General features: G+C 53.3%; 1 protein-coding gene across 1 annotated transcript; it reads right to left on the reverse strand.

Annotated features, from left to right (window-relative positions):
• Positions 1 to 12,095: 12,095 nt before the first annotated feature.
• Positions 12,096 to 15,968, reverse strand: CAMK2N1 (calcium/calmodulin dependent protein kinase II inhibitor 1). The gene is made up of 2 exons (XM_032619298.1): positions 14,987 to 15,968; positions 12,096 to 13,414 (listed from the first exon to the last, which is right to left on the reverse strand). The coding sequence occupies exons 1-2, from the start codon at positions 15,150 to 15,152 to the stop codon at positions 13,344 to 13,346; spliced, it is 237 nt and encodes a 78-aa protein (XP_032475189.1). The 5' UTR covers positions 15,153 to 15,968; the 3' UTR covers positions 12,096 to 13,343.
• Between the last annotated feature and the right edge of the window lie 267 nt (positions 15,969 to 16,235).

Here is a 16,235-nt window from a genome sequence, read left to right on the forward strand (position 1 = left end):
GGAGGAGGCATGCCAGGGACCATGCCGAGGTTTACAGGTCACCTTTGCCAATGATTCCACCACTGGTCAGAGGAATCCCAGTGGTGACGGTAACTGCAACGATGGTGCCCGATGCACAGTCTCCCCCCGAGGCTCCAGTTGGGTGTCAGAATTCTCCTCTCTGCACTCACAGAACCTTGAACTTGCCCTGTCACCTCAGGGTCTGGTCATCTCTCTGCCTCCCAGACCACAAGCAGATTTAAAAGCCTGACACTAGGATGTAATTATTTATCCACCATTAGATAGCTTCACAATGGATGCATGGATGGTTGGATGGTTGGATGGATAGATAGATGGACAAAGGGACTGTCGGATAGATGCATATTGGATAGACGGATGGATGGACGCATGAAAAATAGGGGGATGGGGATGTGAGAGCTGGCAGGATGTTGCAATGATGGTTACCATGGTCACATAAACACTTATCCCAAGGAGACTCAGGAGAAAAATCCAGTCAAGGTCTAGCATAGACCCCCTAGGTCAGGGACCACCATCCCAAAAGCCTAGAACTCATGCAATTCTTAGTAGAAGAAACTGAAAGGACCTATGGGCCTTTACTCCTTAAAGGTGAAGACCATCCTTTTGCACCCCCTCTCCGCACCAGGACACACGACAGTGCCTAGGATAGAGTCACGCACATCAGCCAGACCTAACAAAATTCCAGTTGAATTTGATGAGGAGTAATTATTGAAAACCTACTGTGTGCTCAGCAGAGTCATATGCTGACCAGCTGGCCGCCCTTCCCCCGGCAGGCTGCCGGCCTGGCCAGCCGACTGACAGAGCTGGGATCAGCTTACACAGCAGTTGGCATTTCCTTCATTGTCAATGCCCTTGTCTCCCTGGATGGAGGGAGAGTGTGATGATGACAGGGGTGGTCAGAGTGATTTAATTTCATCTCTGATGCACCCTGCCTGGGGAATTCTCATTGTCATCAGGTGGTAACAGCTTATGGTTGTGGGTATTTAAACAGCTCAGCTCTTTGTTTCAATGGGCATCATATAAAATTATTAAACAAGCAGATGAGAGACAGAGGGTCAGCCTAATCTGTTCAGGGAAAGATTACCTGGGAGCTGCTGACACAGGCAGAAGAAAAATGTTGACATGTGTGTGTTCTCAGGGCACCCCGGGTGTTAGTTATGGAGGTGACTCCCTGTGGTCCCCCCTTTCCAAAATGAAAGTATTACTGAGTCTGTCTCCCCACTATTGTAGTTTGGGGGAAAATAGCTTATCCTCTCGTGACAATAAAAGTAATACATCCCCACTGTAAATATTTAGAGAATACATTTTATAAAGGGAATACTTAGGAAAGTGGCAAAAAAGAAAGTAAAAATCATCCAGTAACCTCATCCCTGCAAAAAACACCATTGACCTTTTCTTCCATCTTTTTATTTTTTCTTATATATATGTTCCATAGCTGAGATGATAATAATTAATAAGAATAACTAAATCTTCATAGGGAACTCTACTCAATACTCTGTTTTGGTCTATATGGGAAAAGAATCTAAAAAAAACCCAAAACAAAACAAAGAGTGGATATATGTATATGTAAAACTGATTCACTTTGCTGTACACCTGAAACTAACACAATATTGTAAATCAACTATACTCCAATAAAAATTTAAAAGGAGACTAACGAAATCTTAACACAATATATGCTAGGCATCGTTTTAAGTGCTTTACATCTATTAACTCTTTTAATCCTCCCAACAGCTCTACGGGGTAAGACTATTATTATGCCTATTTTACAGATGAGGAAACTGAGGCACAGAGAGGTTAGGTTGCCTGAGTTTGCAGGACTAAGGGGCAGAGCTGGGATTCAAACCATTCTTCAACACTGTTCTCCTACCATAGGTCCAACTTATGCTCTCCTTCTTGCCTTGAGCATTGACATACGTGCTTTCCCATGTCAAGGCATGAACCACAGAAATATTATTTTTAATAGTTGCTAAATATTCCAAGTCGATGGACTCCAGTTTACTCAGTCATTCCTGTAGTTTGGATACCTTTTTCCTGAATTTTCAGGGCTCTATACCATCCCCAGCACAGTGGTGAACGATCTCTCGCAAAAGAAAGACACTGCCTCCTACTCTTTCCCTTCCAGAGAATAAGTTTACACCCACCCAGCCCATCACCACCACACAAAGCTGGCCCCAGCTCCTCACCAGCCCTTGAAAGCAACAACTTCTAGCCCCCAACTCTCCACCCCCTCCCGAGGTGGAAAGCTTGGAATCAGAACTCTGGACCAAATATATCACATTTCCACACTTGCCTTCGGCAAGACAGTGTGGGCAGCGCACCTGTCCCACCAGCCACCTGAGTAACACACCTAATCTCTTCCAGCCTCGTTTTGGAAATTCCGGGGCTACCGCAAATGACAAGTTCTCTGTGAAGATCAGATGACATAATTGTCATAAAAAGGCTTTTGAAACTGAAAAAGGGCTTTACATACGCAAGAGATGGTTATCATTACAGCATTAATTCGACAATGTTCCCTGAGGAGCTGCTACGTGCCAGGAATTTGTGTGAAGCCCTGGGGATATGGAGACCAACAAGACAGCCCCAGGGCCACCCAAGAGGGAAACACAGTCCGGTGGAGGAGGACTGACCAGCTGTGACACTCAGTGGGGTGAGTGCTTGGACAGACAGAAAGCATCAGGGCTGCAGGAGCCTAAGTCAGGGAACTAATTCAGGAGGGAGGGCCTCAGGAAGGCTTCCTGGAAGAGGTCACAACTCAGCTGAAACCTGGAGGATGAGTAGGATTTGGCAAGACGAAAAGTGGTGGGAGGCTGAGAGAACAGCATATGCAAAAGCGCGGGGACAAAAAAGTACGACATTCTGGAAAGAACGGCGTGGCCAGGGCGTAGCTGGTTTATGGAGAAGTGGAAGGACAGGAGGCTTGCAGGGTAGACCACACCCCCATCTGCTCTTGTAACAGCCATTGATCCATTGACTGTTTAGGGAATGAGGAGGGGGCTGCACAACCCACTCCCAGGAAGCAGCATCACCCACTTGACAGCCTAAGGGCAGCACAGAATCGGGGGATGGGACCCAGGGAGACGGTTGGGAGGGGCCGTTCTTCATGGAGCAGTACAGGGCAGTGTTTAGAGGCCTTCTCCCAAAACTCTGCCCACCCTTGGCCCCCCACTTCCTCAACTACTGGCTCCACTCCACCCACCAGGGCTACCCCAAAGCTCAAACTTGATGGATCCCCAGGAAGTTCAGGGAAACAACCTACTAGGTGCTGGGTATTCATTGTTATTATCGCCTTTACATCTTTCCAGCAATCCTCTGAGACCTGGATTCATGGTCCTATTCCACAGATGAAGGTCAGAAAAGTAAAGTAATAAGCCCGAGGCCCCTTGTGGAATGAATGTGTGTTTAGGGTTCAAGTTGATATAGGCATCAGAGAGGCGGAGCTTAAAGCCTCTCCGCTGTCGCCTCCGGACAAATAAGTTACCACTTCTCCGCACCTGTCCGCGGGTGAGGATAGTATAGCTACCTCTGCGGGCTGTTCTGAGGCCTGGCTGAGATGTGCACCTTGAGCAAGGAGCCTGCAGACAGCACGGCCACTCGGAGATCATCCAGCACCGTGTCTGACTCTCCCCGAGCCCTGCAGGTACTCACCCTCCTGAGGTCGGGGCTAGGGTCAGATTAAACTGGAAATCTCTCCACGTTCGCCAGGAGAGCGGAAAAATCCGACCCCAGGCAGCAGACACATTCTCATGCAGACCGAGCTCCAGGTCTGGTCAAAATCCAAGATGCCAGTCCTTTCCAGCTCAGCCGGGACCCTAGGGAGACCCCGGTGCTCTCGCCCTCTGGGCATCTCAGAAGTGCCCCACACAAGCTCCCTTCCTGCCAGCGGAAGGACCAAGCTCCAGTGGAAGAGCCAGCCACCAGTGGCCCAGAGAAGAAGCTGCCCAGCGGCTTTCCCGAGGCCTCGGCCTGAAGGCAAGGGAGTAAAGTCCTGCTGTGTTTCTCCAAACAAGACCCTCAACCTTTCTGTGCCCCAGTTGCTTCACAATTGCAGGAGGTTCGTGAAGGGTTTATGTATTTCCTGCTCAACATTTATTCAGACACTGTTCTAGATCCTGGAGAGCTAGCAGAAAACAAGACAGACATTGTCCTCAGAGAGACATGTCCTTCCATCTTCTGGTGCCTCTGTTTCCCCAGCTGTTCAATGGACGTTATAATAGTGCCTACCTCGTGGAGGTGTTGTGAGGGTTAAATAAATGAATATCTGCCCTCAGTACAGGGCCTGGCACTTAGGAAGCGGCCCTCGGAAACCCTGTTGTTAGTAGTAGTATTACCCGTCACTGGGTTATAAGGACTGGATGATGTTATTATGTTGTTGTTATATCTGTAACGTGCTTAGGGTGTGACCAGCACACAGTACGCATGAAAAAGGTGACAGCTACTACCTCAAACGTTACCCAATATACTCAGCCCATTTTAGGGAGGAGGAAACTGAGGCATGAGAAGATAGGTGTCCTGCCCAAAATCTTACTTTGGTTCGTCGTAAAGGCTCTTAAACACATTCTAAACCAGGATTTCTCAACTCCGGCACGTTTGGGACTGGATAAATCTGGGCACCATAAGATGTTTAGCAGCATCCCTGTCCCCTACCGACGAGATGCCACTAGCTCTACCCTCCCCCCCATGTTGTCACCATCACAAAGGTCTCCAGACATTGCCAAATGTCCCCTGGAGGGCAAAATTGCTCCCCTACCCCATGAAAAGCACTGCTCTAAACAGACCCTTGAGCTCGCACTTCAAGAACCCCCAGGATCTGACCCAAAACCCCCTCCTCCTCCAACCCTGGCGCCAACACGAATGCCCTGTTCCAACCCCCCTCCCCGAGGACCTGCCCTTTCTCAAGCAAACCCCAAGCCTGCCAGCCTCCGTCCCAAGAGCTCCCCCCCACCCCCCACCCCCATCCACCTGCTCACTGAAGGGTCTCTCACCGCCCCAGAACTCCCTGTTCAGTGCCCAGCCCTCCAACTCCTCCCACATAAGGAGTCATGAACCTGTCTGTCCTTGCCTGCTACCTGTCCCCTACCCCCACCCGACTCCAGACAGAAGCAACTGGAGGGCAGGGGCTGTGCCTGACTCATCTGTGTGTCCCCAGAACCCCAGCACAGGGCCAGGCACACGGGGCTGGCTCATTGCTCTGTGCATAGGGCACGTCACAGATGTGACCGGCCCGCAAGACTGGCCCTCAGGCTAAGGAGGCATCACGGCATCCCGCTTAGAAGTGGGTAAGAGTTGAGAGCTGTTTCCACTTCTGTCTCCTTCCTGATTATGGACAGGTTATTCAAATCCTACTGGCCTCAGCCTCTTCATATGTGAAATGGGGATAATATATGGTGCCCCTGATTGGTAGGATTGCTGGGAGAATTAAACAAATACTCCTGACCCAATCCAGTGCTCCCTCTGGTTTACAGACAAGGATGTCCAGGTGAGGCCTTGAGGAGGTGGGGAGCTCCTGCCCCAAGTTCCCCTGAGGCCTGACAGTCGAGCTCCTTGGATCGGGAGGAAGAGGGGCTGCTGCAAACCAGGATGTGAAAAAGCCGCCCGGACAGGGAGGGCGGAGGCAGGCGGGAGGCCGCCAGCCACAGTAAATAATTCACGCAGATGAACTGGAGATAAGTGCGGCTTCGTGGGGGATTGAGTTCAGGTCGGAGGAGGCTCAGACGGCTGCAGGAGACTTGCGGTCTCCCCTGCCTGAGAAGGGAGAATTACTGTGGCTCCCTCTGCCAGGAAAACGCGGCCCCAGGTGCTAGCTCGGGCCACTCCCTGCCAGTGAAGGAGCTCCCCCGGAACTGCCCCTCGGGGCAACCAGCCTCGGCTGGCCGCCTCCGCCCAGCCGTCCCCATGGCAACCGCCTGGCCTGGTCCAGGGTTTACCTGCCAACCGGATCCTCAGCCTCCCCTCCCCCACAGGAGGATGGGCGGTTTAGGCTCAGAACCCTGCGCCCTTCGGGCTGCCAGAAGCGGTAGGAAGTCACGTTGCCCGACCCTCTTCTTATATTGGCGCAGTTGAAACCAGGAACTCTTGGGATCATCCTCCCTGGGGTCAGTCCCAGCTCCATGACTTTCTAGCTGTGCCACCTTAGGCAGGTGACTTCACTGCTCTGTGCCTCGGTTTCTCTTATCTGGAAAATGGGAACAATAATAACGGTAACTACCTCCTAGTTACTGTGAAAATTAAATGAATCAAATGCAGAGGGTGTAGAACAGTTACTGGCCTCGAGCGAGCACCTTGTAAATATTACTTTTCAAATTGGGAAAAGCAACCCCAGAGAGGCAAAATACCTGCGCACGGCGACCATCCCACAGTGTGTCACTGGCACATTGGGGATTGGAAAGCAGTCACCAATCTTTTCCAAGACACCCTCTGTGGATGCTGGCAGCATGCTATTGGGGTTCCCCAAGTGTTTCCTAAGCTTCCTGTGGGTCCACCCCTGCCTTCTCAACCTCTTGAAGCTTCACTGTCATCGAATGGTCTTTGACCAGGCAGTGAGGCCTCTGAAGGCCAGAGGAGGCCTTGCTTTCCCCAGCCCTGTCTCCCCAGTGCCAAGCATAATACCCGGCCCACCCCCACATGGGGCTGTTGAATCCCTGAATGAATAGGGATTTAATTAGTTAATTTCCTCTACCCAAACACCCTCCCAGCCCACCCTGTTTAAGCCCTTAGCCACTGGCCCTCTGTCTTACCAGACATACCTTTCCCTGACAACTTTGTGTCATCGCGGCCTGACCCCGCCTGCCCAGCCCCCATCGCTACTCTGTTAGGATTTCCCATGGCCCATTTCCCAGGTCCTCCTCCTCCCTCCAGCCTGGCCTCCCCAACCTCCTTTCCCCTCTAGTGACCCTTTGTTCTCAAACAGCTGTTTCTGGGACAAGGACCTTCCTCTGAGCGAGTGGGTGTGTGCTGCCCGGGGTTAAAGGTGAAACTTCCAGTGTGAAAGGTAACAAGATCAACCAAGTCCTCATCTCAGAGCGGGAGGGTGGGATGGGGATGGGGGCCCAGGGCCGGCAAGGTGGGGCTGTCTTTCTGGGACTCTTGGTTTCTCCGGAGAAGCGAGTGGGGCCCGTGGACACAGGCTCTCCATCCCCGCCCCCCGGGGCCACCCCACAAGCTCCAGCCCAGCTGCCAGGTTTCCCTGGATACAGCCTGGTCGCGGAGGATTTATTTTTGCATATGGTTTGGGAGAATCTCTGTTTCTGGAATAATGACAACCTTTTTTTTCCCCTCCTCCTTCCCTCCAATAGGCAGATTTTATAAACCAGAGCAGCTGCCTGAAGGTTTCCAAGAGCAAATTCTGCACAGTTTCTAATCAGGGTGACAGTTCCCCCTCCACAGGAAGTTGCTTTTATTAATTTTGTTTAATCTTTTTTTTTTTTTTGTAAGGCTCCATCTATCGGTCATCAGGCAGCACCCTGGGCCTTGTGGGCATTTTTGTTTTTCCCTGGTTTGCCTCTAACTCATGATTACATCTAAACCACAGTGGGCTTACCCAACAGAGGGGCAAAGTTGACCGGCTTAAAAGTGGGTCACCCACATCACCTGGGCAGAAAAGTCCCAATAATTTATGGAGATACTCCCCCCCCTCGAGGAGGGGGAATATATCTTCCCTCCCCTTAAGTGGGCTATAATGAGTTCCTTCCAAGGAGGACAGTATGGAAACCAGAAGGAAATGCATAACTTTGCCCTGGAGAAACCTGACAAATGCTACCTCAACCAAGTGATCAAGGTCAACATCAACAGTGATCAGTCACGTTGAAAGTGTGTATCCTTGATAGGATGTGATGAGAATGGCACTTTATTTACCTCCATGGTCTTCCTCCCAAACCCATAACCCCAGCTGAAGCATGAGAGAGACATCAGACAAACCCCAGTGGAGGGAAAGCCTGCAAAATACCTGACCAGGACTCCATCAAAAACAGGAAGAATCTGAGAAATGATCACAGCAAAGAGGAACTTAAGGAGACAGGATGACTAAATGTAATGTGGGGCTTCCCTGGTGGCGCAGTGGTTAAGAATCCGCCTGCCAATGCAGGGGACATGGGTTCAAGCCCTAGTCCAGGAAGATCCCACCTGCCGCGGAGCAACTACACCCGTGCGCCACAACTACTGAGCCTGAGCTCTAGAGCCTGCGTGCCACAACTACTAGAGCCCGTGCTCCGCAAGCTCGCCCCGCAACTAGAGAAAACCCGCGTGCAGCAACGAAGACCCAGCGCAGCCTAAAATAAATAAATAGATTTTTTAAATAAATAAATAAATGTAACATGGTATCCTGGATGGAATCCTGGAACAGACAAAGGACATAAGGTATAAACTGAAGGAACCGGTGGAGTTTAGTTAATAGTACAGTACCTGTGTTGTTTCCTTAGTTGTGAAAAGCATATTGTGGAAATGTCAGATGTGAACAATAGGAGAAACTGGGTCAGGGGTACATGGCAACTCTGTAATACCTTCACAACCTCTCTGTAAATCTAAAACTATTCTAAAGTAAAAGTTTGTATTTTTTAAAAGAGGGTCATGTGTTTGGGTTTCAGGCAGTCCCCAAGACTCAGTTTTCTTTGGTTCCCTCTTTTTACCAGCATGAAGGATCTAAGCTGCTGACTTTGGGGGTCTCCAAGCTCCTAGCTCCCAACCTCATTGCCATGGCAACTATCATTTTCAAGCCCAAGGAAAACTCCCATTTCTTCATCATTGGATATTCAGTTAGCCTAGCACAGGACCTGGCCCAAAGTGGGTGCTAAGTTGATAATTGTCACATGAATGAAAATCACGGAGGACCTGTTGACAGAGGGGATCCAAGCAGAAAGCCAAGCTCTTTCCTTCCCAGGGCAAGAAGTCAGGATTTGTTAGTCTCCATCCAGAGGAGGAAGGCTTGCAGCAGTCTGGTTGGAAGCCGGTAGGAAACTCCTCTCAACTGCCTTCGGAGAGCAAGCACACAGGTTTACTCAGGATTGTATTGACTGGGGTGCTTTGGGGAACTGATGGGGATAATGAGACGTGAGCTGATTCCTCTACCCCACCCCTGCGGGGATGCCTCCACTGCCCCTCTGTCCCCTCAGGGTGTCAGCTCTGGGCTGCCAAAAACCATCTGCAAAGAAGCTTCACACACCTCGAACTGTTTGCTAGGTCTTGAAAGTCCATTACCTGGCACACAGTAGGCGCTTCATGTATGATGACTGACATTTATAACGCACCAGGCCCTGCACCTGGGAGGAGTGGGAGCTCCTATTTAATCCTTTGTGCTACTGGCATTGCCACCATCCCCATTTTCCAGAAGAAGAAACAGAGGCCCAAAGAGCTTGAGAAACTGGCCCCAAGTCCAAACGAGAAAGTATATGAGAGGTTTCAAATCCAAGTCACCGAAGTCCCAAACTCATGCCCTCTATGTGCTCAGTAGCCACCCTGAAATCCACCCCCTCTGCTGGGCCCTGAGGGCCGAGAACCAGCTGCCTGCTGTCTGCACAGGCAACGGTGCTCACTCCTTCATCTGTGGCCTCCAGACAGCAGTAATTTTCAAGTCACTTTCTTTTAAAACTTAATTTGCCAATTTCCCCCTTAGAGGTGCTTTTTGATATTCCTTCAGGCTGTCAGCCTGGACAGGCCAAGGAAGCAGAATCCAGGGAGATGGATGCTTATTACAAGCATTCGATTAATGAAGTTTGAATAATGCAGCCCTGGATGCTCGATGGATGCCTGGAGGCTTTGAGACACCCTCCGCTAGATCGGACTTCGAGTGGCCTTTTCCGTATTTACTGCTACCTAACCAGATACTTCAAACATATCCTGTACTTGGTATAATTTGATATCTGCCCAGTCCCTAAAGTGCCTTCTCAACAAATGTTTACCCCGATGTTCGAGTATATTTAAAAGATTTATATTCTTCTGTTGTGGATCGGAATCTGCGGGAAAGGCAGATTCTGTCTTCCCAGACAGAGAATCCTGCCTTGGCTGATGGGGTGGCTTCCAGCAGGAACCTTTTAATACATCACTTATTAAAATGGACCCGAGCCTCACCAAGGGCTCCCGTGCTCCCCCATTCCCAGCAGAGGGCAGCTCCAGGTCTTAGCTGACCACATCCAAGTGGTCAGCTAAGATGCTCTGCCTCCCTCTGACCCCTGATGCAGTCAGTTGTCTGTTGGCAGAATAGCGGGAGAGCTCAGGCTCAGAACAATAAACCAACAAAAGGATATTTAAGGCTGAAGGACAATGGCTACAGCTGGGACTGAGCCTGGGTCTGGGGACAGGTGACTCTGCATCCCCATCCTGGAGCCCGGACTCTGGGTTCAAGAGTGCTTCCCGACTTACCAGCTGAGTGACCTCATACAAGTTACCTAAGGCCTCTGAGCCCTGGTTTCTCCTGTATCATCAGGACACAGGTAACACCTGCTCCATAGAGCCGTTTCGAGCCGGGCCTACAGTAAGAGCTCAGTGAGTATGGCTGTTGTGCCCGTCCTTTTAGCCCCTCTGGGGTGTCGAGTTCCTCACCTACTAAAGAGAGGTAGGGGCTGTGGTTTTCCAGGGTTGCTGGGCCGATTATGTGAGGCTTGGAAGGGAAAGCGCTTTGTAATTGCACGGCGCTTTGATCAGGTAAGTGGTACTCACTCCTGGGTGCGGACAGACACCTGTCTTCTGAAAGAATCTTTTCATTTGGTTCCTACTCCTCTCGGCAAATGATGCCGCACAGAGGGTGGGCCCGGCCCCTAGCTCTGCCAGGCGGCCCCTCAACCTTCATGCGGACAGAGCACAGGGGAAAGCTGGGCTCCGTGGTACCTAAAGGCCCATCGGCTCCGAGCACTGGGACTCTCTGGGGTCAGCGGGGAGGAGAGCCAGGTTTGGGAACAGGGTCACACGCCTGGGAAAATCAAGCTGGCACCCCACCCCACCCCCATCGTCCTGCAGGCACCGCCAGCTCCAGCTTGCCTGCCTTCCCGATGATGCCTGATAGGGACTCCACTGGGTCCCCCTGAGGCTCTGGGCCTCCACCCCTGAGAATGGGGTTGAGACATCACCCCCCTCCCCACAGGCCCTCTGGAGCCCCCCTTCCTTCTCCCCACCCAGGCCTGTCTTACCTGATGTCTGAGTCACACTCAGGCTCCTGTCACCGTGAGCTGTGTTGTGACTCCCCGACTGACAGTTTTACAACAAACACATTAAAAGCTCCCGGCGGCACCGGGACTCCTGGATGCCAAGCAGCCCAGGAGAAAAAAACTCTCCCGGCCTTTCTTCAGCCAAAATCCTTCTCCCAACCCCTCCTCCCCCAGGGGCCTGCTCCACTGCCATTAACTGTCCTGAGCCCAACAAGGGGCTGAGAATTTTTTTTCATAACGAGACTTTTTGAGCGGTGATTGGAGGAGGGCTGCTGAGTTGGGGAAGCCCGAGACAAATCCAATCAGGCTGTGGGCCCCAGAGGACCAGGCTCATCCCTCCAGGAAGGACCTGTGAACTCAGGAAGGCAAAGGTGCAGGGCAAAGAGCATAGGTCCTCCTCAGCCCTGCCCTTGAGGACGGGTGGCCCATGATGAAGGATTACCTGGGCATCTTACGCTGAGTGCTACTATGTGCTGGGTGCTGTGTGAATCTTCCCAACAACCTTCGAGGTAGGAGCTGCATTAACCCCACTTCACAGATTTGGAAACTGAGGCCTGAAGAAGTGAAGGGACTTGCTCAAATCCATAGAGCTAGGAAGTGAAGGAGCTGGGATTTGAATCCAAGCCTGCCAGCCTCCAAACTTTGCCTTTCACGAGGCTGACTCCCTGCCAACCAGCACACCAGCCCTCCTTCTCCCCACACCCCACCAGGGATGGCAGAAACCCAACAGAAGTTGGGAGAGCCCAAAGCAAATCCAAACTGGACGCACTTGCCCTCCAGGGATGGCCTTGCCACTCCAGCTTCTTTCCTATCACCTGAGCCCAACCCACGGTGGCCTCCACACCACCTTTTTGCCTCACAGACCAAAGCTACCGGTCCCGCCTTCCCGTCTGCAAGCAGCAGACAAAAAGCAAGCTCCCTGGAACCAAAGCCGAGAAAAGAGAGTGAGACACAGGAACAGTTCTTTTATTGTACATTGAAGAAATAGCCCTGTGTGCTGGTTAAAGGTGCAACATACAGAATATTGAATTAAGAAAAGAGGCAACAGGGTAGGGAAAGGAAGAAACCTCTTGAGGTCCAAAGTTGCAAACAAAAAACGGGAAAAGATTCCTCACGCAAGAGGCATTTTTGCAAATACCATGCAAAACAGGCAGCTGGTGTGCCCTAAGAGAACCCCTATAAATAACAGAAAAAGACACTCCAAGCATTCCTTTACGTGAACTCAGAGCACAGGGAAAAGAAAAGAAACCAAAATGCCTTTTGGCATTTCAAGATATTTGGCACTCTTGTGATTACATTTTTTTACAGTCCATTAAAGAGAATAAACTGACACAATATTAGAGGAAAAAACAGGCTGCTCACACAACAGACTGCAGGGAGAGGTTAGAAAAAGCTCAAGCATTTTTTTTTCTTTGTTTTTTCTGTGGTTTTTTTTTCCTGACATATAAAATGTGTTCATTTGCATTAACTTGGGCAAATAGCTCGCAGCAACAAAGAAACACAAGCTTTACAATTCATTTTAAAATAAAGCGATGATTATTTTCTAGGTATGATTCCTTAGAAAAGTTCTCGTCTTGTTTTAAACACATTCTTGATAACTTCAAAAGATGACCAAAATAGAATGCAATATCTATAGAGATCATTTTCTGATTTTTTTTTGTACATCCAAGGATAACAACATAAAAAAATAAAACTGGACAGCATTTCACATCCAAGTGCACAGAATCATTTTTGCAAGATTAAATAATGTAAACATTGGGAACAGCCAAATCAGCGAAGAATGCCAACACCTCAAAACACCCGGTGTTGCTGCTTCATTATTTAAGTGGTTCAAAAACCAGATCTATAATTGCGCAATATTCACTGTATAGAAAAAGAAATGGATATTAATTTTGACAAATAGCTGCAACTGAGACTTCTCTTTTTATTTCTTTATGTATATATATATAGTGATTTTTTTAATTTTTAAAAATTTCTTTTTAATTTTTATCTTTGCAAAGAAGCCCAGAGCCTTCTCCTTCTCACGCCTCATCTGTCTCCCGGCCTGACACGAGATACAGGTTGCTGATTTCATCGTGGGTAGCAAGCTAGTAATAAATTTCAAAGTGCTTTCTCTTTTCATGCTTTTTGCCAATAACTGATATCGCCGATCTCATTCTTATTCTCTCCCTTAACTCATTGTCTTTAGGGGAGTTAGACACCAGGAGGTGCCTTGTCTGTCATATTTTTCAGCACGTCATCAATCCTATCATCTTCAATAACAACTGCAAAAAAAGGGGGAGAAAAGGAGAGGTGAGCGCTCTTGGGCCTAGCCAGGGGTCCCTAAGTTTCGCTTTACGCCCGGGTCGGAGGGGCGGGTAGACTGAGGAAAGGAGAGGGAAGGGGTCTCCACGCGTGCTAACACAGCCCCCATCCTCTTCTGCTCGGCCAGGGGTCCCTCTGCTGCTTTTCTCTCAACCACTCCCCCTCCCCCAGGCCGCGTCCCAGCATGGTCCTTAGAAGAGGAAACGAAGAGGGCAGAAATCCCGCAGCCCTGGTGGCAGCCTAGGCGCGCACCGGCCTGGTCCTCACCCCGGCCCCCACCCGCCCTGGAGGGCGCATTTATTTGGAAAAAAGGCTCCTGGGCGGGAGAGGGAGGGGAGGGAGGAGCCACGGGCTCTGGGCCTGGGATTCTCCCGGGTGCCCCGAGCGCAGCGCCGACAGCCGAGGCGGGGTGCTGAGGTGCGCTGAGCGAGGAGGGACGCCAGGGGCCGGTTGCACAGCGCGCAGCCCGTCGGGGATTCTGGCCTCGCTTGGGCCGGGAGCCCCCCTCCGCGCTGCCAGCGGGCTGACTTGGCCTCTCCGCACTCGCAGCTACAGAGGTCGGAGCCTCCCTTCGCTGCCCGCCGGCGGCTCGCCCGCCTCTCCGCATCTGCCTCTCTGTGTCCTTCGCCTCTCTCACTATCTCTACCTAGCCTCGCCTTCCTCGGTCCCTCCATCAGTCTCCCGGCGCGACGGTCACCTGTCGAGGTCTCTGGGCCTCTCTCTGTGTCCGGGGTGTCGGTTGCCCTCATTGTTTCAGCTGCTTTTCTGTCCTCCCCAGACTTGCGTTCCTGGCTCGCTGTCTTCCCGGCTCTGACTCTCTCTCTCCTTAGCTTTGTCTCGGTCTCTGCCCATCTCGGCCTCCCCGCTACTTCCCCCCTCCGCCTTCCTCCCTATCTCTGCGTCTCAGTCTCTCACGGCAGCTATCGGTCTTTCTCATTGTCCCCGCGCCTCTGGAGCTCCTCTTAGAGCCCCTGCGCGTCCCAGTCTCTACGGGGCTTTTCCAGGTCCTGCGCCGAGCGCCCAGGCTCGGCAAACCCCCTCCCCCTGCCAAGGAACAATGAAAAGCCGGTGTGATCCGAAAGCCCCTCGCCTTCCCCGCCGGAACCAGCCCTCCCCCCCGCAGTTCCCCACGCCGTTCCCTGGGGAGCCCTAGGACTCCCCCCACCCCGGGTTGTAGATCGAGTTCAGCTGCTACTACACTGCGCAAAAGGGGCGCAAAAGGGGCGGGGGCAGGGTATAAATCAAAAAATCAAACTTTGGGAACCAGAGTAAAAACCTTTCAGCCCCTGCTGCAGCGAGATGCAGCCACGCCCCCTGGGTGACCCCAACGAGGATCCAGCTGAGGGGGAGGGGCTCCCGAGGCCAGCCGGAGCTGAACCCGCAGTGCGGGATCCCCCCCACCCCCGTCCAATTCTGCGCGATGAGATGTTAGTGGGTCGGAACGGGCTCCCGGGTGCGGGAAAACCCCGCAAACCTCCGCCAGGCCTGGGTACCCGGAAAACGGGTGTCGGGGGAGGTGGCCAAGAACTCACCCCGCTTGCTCCGGCCGATCTGGCCCAGCTTGGGCGGCCGCTTGTTCTGCCCGGCGCCGAAGAAGTTGTTGGTGTCCTGCAGGCGGCAGGAGAAGATCTGGCCCACGTCGCCGCCGTCGCCGTAGGGGCTCAGCTTCTCGTCGCCGTAGGGCAGCACCTCCGACATGGTCGCGTCCGGGGGCTCCGCGGCGGCACCTCCTCCGCCCGCGTCCCCGCCCGCGGCGGACAGGGTCAGCGGCGCTGGGGCCGGGGACGGCCGGCCGAGGACCGCCCGCGGGCTGCGGCGGCGCTGGCGCCGGCGAGAGGCCGGAGGGCGCCGCTGGGGCAGGAGCGCGCAGCCGGCCCGAGCGACCCCGCGAGCGCCCGAGGCTGCGCTGCGCTGCGCTCCGGCTCGGCGGCGCGAGAGTGGCTGCTGCTCCGGCAGAGGCGAGCAGGACTCACATCCTCGGCGCGCTCGGGCGCTGGGCTGGGGCCGGGCCGGGCGGGGCCGTGAGCCGAGGGAGGAGGCTGTGCCAGCGAGCCCCGAGGGCGCGGGGCCGAGGAGGGCGCACCCCGGGAAGCCGGGCAGGCCGGTCCTGCGGCGAGTGCGGGCGGCGGCGGCGCTGGTTCGGGGAGGCTGACTGGGGAGCTGCGAGCGGCTGGGCTGCGAGGGGTGGAGGGGGAGGGGAGCGAGGGTGGAGGGAGGGCACGGGTGGGGGGTGGGAGAGAAGCCCGGAGAGAGGGAGGGGGAAGAGAGAAACCGAGAGGGAAACGGGGAGAGAAGCAGAGACACAGAGAGAATGAGAGGCAGGGGAATCGACCGAAAGAGAGAGAGGAAGGCAAGAGGGAGGAGAAGAAAGGGCGGAGGGAACGACTAGATCAGGATCGGAGAGGGAGAGGGGAGAGAGAGAAAGAGGGTCGGAGAGGGAAGGAGGAGAGTCAGAGGGAGGAGAAGGAGGCCGGGACCGAGAGCCAGCCCGCGGGCGAGCTGCGAGCGAGAAATGCCGGCCGCGGCGCGGAGGCGAGGCCGGGGGGGGGGGGGGGGGGCGGGGAGGGCAGGAGGAGGGCGGGGCGGAGGGGACCCGGGCCGCGGGGACAGATCCCTGGAAGCCGAGCGACGTCACGGGGCAGCGCAGGCCGGCCCGGGCCGCGGCTAGCTTCCTGCCCCCGCCCCCAGCACCCGCGTCCCGCCCGCGCTGAGGGGCCCCCCGTGAGCCCCGCCCCGGCCCGGCGGCCTCCGGGCGCCGCCTCCTCCCGCGGGGTGTTTACC

The sequence above is a fragment of the Phocoena sinus genome, chromosome 1, assembly GCF_008692025.1.
Source record: "Phocoena sinus isolate mPhoSin1 chromosome 1, mPhoSin1.pri, whole genome shotgun sequence".
Classification (NCBI taxonomy): domain Eukaryota; kingdom Metazoa; phylum Chordata; class Mammalia; order Artiodactyla; family Phocoenidae; genus Phocoena; species Phocoena sinus.